The sequence below is a fragment of the Otolemur garnettii genome, unplaced genomic scaffold (assembly GCF_000181295.1).
Source record: "Otolemur garnettii isolate 467f Iridium unplaced genomic scaffold, OtoGar3 scaffold00185, whole genome shotgun sequence".
NCBI classification, from domain to species: Eukaryota; Metazoa; Chordata; class Mammalia; order Primates; family Galagidae; genus Otolemur; species Otolemur garnettii.
In genome coordinates, this window is record NW_003852580.1 from 2,903,398 (window position 1) to 2,909,712 (window position 6,315).

Below are 6,315 nucleotides of genomic sequence, written 5' to 3' on the forward strand. Positions count from 1 at the left end.
GGGCTCAAGTGATCCTCTTGCCTCAACCTCCCAATTAACTGGTACTACAGACACCCACCACAACACGTGACCATATATATGTATTTTTGGAGATGGGGTCTTACCCTTGCTCAGCCTGGTCTTGAACTCCTGAGCTCAAGTGATCCACCTGCCTTGGCCTCCCAGACTGCTGGGATTACAGGTGTGAGCTAACATGCTTGGCCTGCTGGGGATTTTTCTTACAAGAAAGCAAGCATTCTTAATCTTCTAGAGAGTTTCCAGTGACTTGGGGCATAGGAAATTTTATGGAAGCAGATACCCGCTCAGAAGCTTGGCTGAGTTAACACTTTTGTGTACGTTGTGCTGGCAAAGCTGGCATTTAGTGAGGTTTATTCCTTTTTAAAGGTCAGAAATAGTACACTGCAAGGATGTCCACATTTGCCACCATCTAGCAGCTGAAGAGCATTTGAACTGTTCCAGCTTTGAGTGTTCTGAGCATGCACAAGGCTTGCATGGATGTGTCTCTTATTTCTTGTGGCTAAATACCCAGGAGAGGAGGCGCTGTGTCATGTGGCAGGTGTATGCTTGGTTTTAAGAGTTTGCCAGATTCTTTTCCAAAGTGGCTGTGGCTCTGGGAACATCCTGTTACTCAGGCCCAGCCTGGGTTGTACCACGTTTGTACCCCTGGAAGGGCAGCTGGCTATGTCCTGCCCCGGGTATGGTATGAGTCATACTGGGCAGCACCATCTCCTTCCTGGCCTGTCACTCAGACTAGCTTCAGTCCTTCTCTGGGTGCCGGGCCCCTGTAACTGCCTACCCCCATGTCCTGCAGATGGTGCAGTCGCTGGGCTTTGCTATCTACCGTGCACTGGACTGGGGGCTGGACGAGAGTGAGGAGCGTGAGCTCAGCCCGCAACTGGAGCGTCTCATTGACCTCATGGCCAGCAGTGACCATGATGACAGTGGCTGCGGAGTGGCTGACGAGGGCTATGGGGGCCCTGAGGAGGAGGAGGAGACTGAGAGCAGCCCCCGCGCTGTACGCACCTTCACCCAGGCCATGCAGCTGTGTGCAGCGCGCCTGACCGACCCTCGGGGCGCACAGGCCCACTACCAGGCAGTGTGCCGTGCGCTCTTTGTAGAGACACTGGAACTTCGGGCCTTCCTTGCCAGGGTCCGGGAAGCCAAGGAGGTGAGGGCCAGCTGGGGGCAGGGCTTACAGGGGCGAAGGTGGAAGGGACAGGCCCAAAGAAGGGCGGGAGGCCAAGGAGGTGCTTCCCTGCGTGTGTGGGTGTGCAGAGTGTGGGGCATGGGGTTGGGCAGGACCAGATGTCTGTATGTCCATCCTTTGCCACTCTGGAGGACAGTGGTAACATGCCAATCTGCACTCTGCAGGCCTTGTCCTACAAGCTTTGCACACTCTAACTTAGCTCTCACACTACTCTTTACCAGGAGGGGCCGGGAGTTAGGCCTTCCCCGGGCATCATGACCCACACTTCTATACTTGCAGACAGACAGGACCCCTATCCTGAAAAGCCACATCTTCACTAAGGAACCACACATTCACCTGTGTGCTTGGAGCTTTGAGGGGTGCAGTTCAGTGAGAAAACCCTTTGTTGTGTCTGTAATGCACCTGATCCTGTTGCCTGCCACCTAGCTGAGGATATCAGCCATGTTACAGGGGAACAAATGTGGCCTCTAAGGCCAAGCCCCTCACCTGGAGCCCAGAACAAGGGCAGTGCTAGGCTCTGACACCCTCCCAGGGCGTCCTGCCTCCTGATAGCCGTAGTTGGGCACTAGCCATCCCTTTTCTAGGCTCAGCTTCTCCCTGGAGGGTCTCTGCACAGAGACTGCCTCCTCACAGATGAGAAAAGAGGGGCCTTGGGGGACCTAGAAGATTTGCTTCACTTTCTTGCTTAGGTGTAGGTGTTTTTGATGTTAACTGATGCTGGTTCCTGATCCCACTCTGGCATGTTGATGATGGGTGCTGTGGCTCTTTTTCTTTCTTTCTTGGTGGTGATTAGACAGAAACAGCCTAAAGATATTCCGAAGAGGATGGGAGAGCTGCCTCAGTCCTTTGCTCAGGGCTGCACCTGAGGACACCTGCACTTGTGCAGCTTAGATAGTTGGCAGCCATTTCTAGAGCACCTGAAAGTAGTTTGGCAGGTGGCTTGGGGCAAAAGCTAGGGAAAAGGTTCTGTCCTGGTTTGGGAAGTCAGGTGTTCTCCAGTGTCGGGAGTTTCCGGACTCTCAGTATAGAACATTACCTATCAGCTCCTGACAGTCTTCCTAGGCCTTCCCCATGACGCTGCCCCACCCATCACAAAGTACACACCAGTGACTGTGTCTCCTGACTTGCAGACTGACCGCTTCTCCCTCTATCTGCCGTCATTCATCCAGCCCACGTTTGAGGACCTATTGTGTGTCACACTGGGCCAGGTCCCAGTTAGATACTGACCAGAGAAGTATCTAAATGTAAACTCTTGTAAGGTGGATCCACCAACCCTTGTGGGTCCACCAAGAGGACGTGTGGGTGTGTGGCCTACCTGAGGAAGGCTGCTGCTGAGCTTAGTAGGAGAGCCGAGGTGAAGCTTCCACACCCGTGTCTGCCACCTGTGGAGGGCATGGAGCCTTCCTGGGGCACCTGGGTTGGGCAGGACCTTGGTATGAGGGTCTAACCTGTCCTCACCTGGAGAAGCTGCCCAAGAGAGTGGACAGGATGCTGAGTGCCCTGTGTGGCTCCAAAGCTGACAACATGACTTTCTCAGGGACTTGAGCCCCAAAGCCTGGGTCAATGTGCTCACTGGTCCTGTTTTAGCTGGTTGAGTGGCAGCCCCTGTGTTGAGGAGATGTCTCCTGGTGGGCAGAGCCCCTCTCCTGCCTTCTCTGGACTGACCAGAGCATGTGGTCCCAGATGCTGCAGAAGCTCCGGGAGGATGAGCCCCAGGTGGAGAAGCCCCAGGCAGAGCTCGACAAGCTGGGCCACACGGACTGGGTAAGGCTTGGCTGCTGATGGAGCAGATAGCTACCAAGGGTATGGAGGGCTGTGGGGGCCCTGCCTTGGCCTGAGAGCGTGTTCTCCTCCTCGGGGCCTAGGCCCGGCTGTGGGTCCAGCTCATGCGAGAACTCCGCCATGGGGTAAAGCTCAGGAAGGTGCAGGAGCACGAGTTCAACCCTCTTCCCACTGAGTTCCAGCTCACACCCTTCGAGATGCTGATGCAGGACATCCGGGCCCGGAACTACAAGCTGCGCAAGGTCATGGTGAGCACCTGAGCCCAAGGTCATGGTGACCGTGGAGCAGCCTCCCTCCTCCCCCACAGACCCAGGGCCCCATGCTTTGTGTGGGATACTGAGCTATGGGATATGAAGGCCAGGTCATGTTGGGGACAGTGTAACAAGGCAGGGAAAGGGGATGTGGAAGGTTCCAGAGGACCAGGGATGGCTCCCTGAGAAGGGACCCCAATAGCCGAGGTAGCATGTCGCTTTCCCACATACTGGTATCATTCTTGTGACAACCTGAGATGTGTCCACTGACTCATTTCCAGATGAACCTAAGCAGCAGGAAGCTCACAGCAGGGATAGTGGGTGTCAAGCCAGATGCTGCAGCCACCCAGAGAGTGGCTTGCAGTGTCTGGGAGGCAGTTGGGTCCTTGGGCAGAGGCTGGGGAGGACCAGGCTGTGGCCAGGCTGGACAAGCACCTTCAGGCTACACAGGCTCCAGCAGAGAGCCCCATCCTCAGTGTGGGCTGCCTCCTGTCCTCACTGGCAGGTGGACGGGGACATCCCCCCTAGGGTGAAGAAGGATGCACACGAGCTCATCCTGGACTTCATCCGCTCTCGACCTCCACTGAAGCAGGTACCTGTGTCTCCTTGAAGGCTGGCTAGGGCCTGAGCTGTCCTGTGGCTGGCCCACCGGCTCTCAGTGTGGCTAGCTTGGCCCCTCTGTCTTGGGCAGCCCTGTGTCTGCTTCTGGGCATAGTGCACACAGCCCCTGGGTGGCATCCCTCCTGTGAACCTGGCTGGTCCCCTGACTCTAGGATGGGCCACCCCTGCAGGTCTCAGAGAGACAGCTTCGCCCATTACCACAGAAGCAGAGGACTCTGCATGAGAAGATCCTGGAAGAAATCAGGCAGCAGCGGAGGCTGCGGCCAGTGGGCAGCGAGGGCTGGGCTGCTCGAGGTGAGCCTGGCAGTGGGAGGGGATGGGAGAGACTTCCCGTGGCCCTGGCCTGGGTTCCCCGACTTCCCTTGGTCAGGCTGTGCCTGACAACACCTTTATATTTGGGAGACACAGGACATTTTTATCTTTGAGATGTAGACTTCAGGGTTCTGGTGGCCTTGTGCAGGCTTTAGTAAGAGGTATGAAAAATAACGTGATCTGTGCCCTCCATGTAGGCTGGGACTCGTATTTGCAATGCCACACATTTCACAATAGTTTGACAGATTTCAACAGTCAGGAGGAAAATAAAAGCAATGTTTTTAGGCGGGGGAAAAAACAGGGATTTATTCAAATGTCTGAGTCCTAACCCTCCTTTGCAATACCCTGCACAGGTTTCAGTATTGAAAGCCTATTCAAGACGGCAAACTTCACTCCTACTTGTGCCGTGAATCTGTGAGGTGTGGGGCTCCCTAGGCTGGCATTTCTCATGTATCAAGTGGCTGACCAGCCCTCAGTTTCCCCTCTGTACAGTGGGGGAAGTAGGCAGAGGTGCACATGAGGCCATCAGCTCTTGCCTGGCCACTTCACTGTCCCCGGCCTGCTGGCCTGTCCTCCCCAGGGTTTGGCTCTCTGCCCTGCATACTTGATGCCTGCTCCGGAGATGCCAGGTCCACCTCCTGCATCAACCTGTCTGTCCCAGATGCTGGGAGCAGCACCCAGCGCCCAAGGCCGCGGGTGCTGCTCAAGGCGCCCACCTTGGCCGAGATGGAAGAAATGAACACATCTGAGGTCAGAGCCTAGGGAGAAGGTGGGTGGGGGCAGCAGCAGATGCAGCTGCATGGGGCACCCTCCTGCCATGGTGGTGCTGTCTCTGTGGGCTTAGTCTCTGACAGTACACCTGTCAGAGCTTTTTGGAAAGCCTCAGAGGAGGATTTCACTCTTTAGATGCTTGCTGAACACTGCATAGATACAGCAGGGCTGGGCAGTGAATTGAGGCCTCGGGGCCTCCATGGACCCAGCAGCACCCCTAGGTCCTGTGCCTCAGTCCAGTAATGGGCCAAGTGGGCAAGGCAGGTCTGGTGTGTCCCCAGGAAGAAGAGTCTCCGTGTGGAGAGGTGACACTGAAGCGAGACCGCTCTTTCTCGGAGCATGACCTGGCCCAGCTTCGGAGTGAGGTGGCCTCTGGCTTGCAGCCGGCCACCCAGCCCCCAGGAGAGACAGAGCCACGGCTCCGAGCAGACAGTGTGCACACATGGAGGCCAAGCACCCAAGACCAAGGCAAATACTTCCTCTCACTCTCACCGCCTTTCTCCCTTGGCTCCGTGTCTGGAGTCTTCCTCAGCAGGCAACCCCAGGGGTTTGGGGAGCTCATATCTGCAAGAGGTATTGATGATCTTTGCTTATCACCATAGACATGAATCCACTTTTTTCTGAAAACTTAATTTTTTTAGAGTCAGGGTCTTCTGTCACCTAGGCTAGAACACAGTGGTGTCATCATAGCTCACTGCTGCCTGGAACTCCCGGGCTCAAGTCATTCTCCTGCCTCAGCTTGCCAGGTTACTGGAACTACATGCATGTGCCACCACACACCACCATGCCTGGCTAATGAAAAAAAAATTGTAGGCTCAGCACCTGTGGCTCAAGTGGCTAAGGCGCCAGCCATATACAGCTAAGGTGGCAGGTTCGAATCCATCCCGGACCCACCAAACAACAAAGATGGCTGCAACTAAAAAATAGCCAGGCGTTGTGGCAGGCACCTGTGATCCCAGCTACTTGGGAGGCGGAGGCAGGAGACTCGCTTGAGCCCAGGAGTTGGAGGTTGCTGTGAGCTGTGATGCCATGGCACTCTACCCCGGGGGACAGCTTGAGGCTCTGTCTCAAAAAAAGAAAAAAATTGTAGAGATGGAGTCTTGCTGTGTCACCCAGGGTGGTCTTGAACTTGGCCTCAAGCAACTCTCCTCTCTTGGCTCCCTGAACTGCTGTAATTGCAGGCATGAGCCACTGTGCCCATGAAAGCTTTCTCATTAAATAAGTAACCCATATTCATTGTAACACATTTTGGGGAAACTTCTAAAACTTATTCATGATTTTTTTTTTTTTTTTTTTGAGACAGAGCCTCAAGCTGTCCCCCTGGGCAGAGTGCCGTGGCATTACAGCTCACAGCAACCTCCAACTCCTGGG

General features: G+C 55.1%; 1 protein-coding gene across 1 annotated transcript in view; it reads left to right on the forward strand.

Annotated features, from left to right (window-relative positions):
• The window catches only part of SPIRE2 (spire type actin nucleation factor 2), a 17,807-nt gene that overhangs the window by 1,642 nt on the left and 9,850 nt on the right, over positions 1–6,315 (forward strand). Inside the window, exons 2-8 of the mRNA XM_023507502.1 lie at positions 812–1,168; positions 2,891–2,971; positions 3,073–3,237; positions 3,746–3,832; positions 4,032–4,155; positions 4,754–4,923; positions 5,226–5,412. Of these exons, the coding sequence (XP_023363270.1) occupies positions 812–1,168; positions 2,891–2,971; positions 3,073–3,237; positions 3,746–3,832; positions 4,032–4,155; positions 4,754–4,923; positions 5,226–5,412 (1,171 nt within the window). The remainder of the gene's footprint in view (positions 1–811; positions 1,169–2,890; positions 2,972–3,072; positions 3,238–3,745; positions 3,833–4,031; positions 4,156–4,753; positions 4,924–5,225; positions 5,413–6,315) is intronic.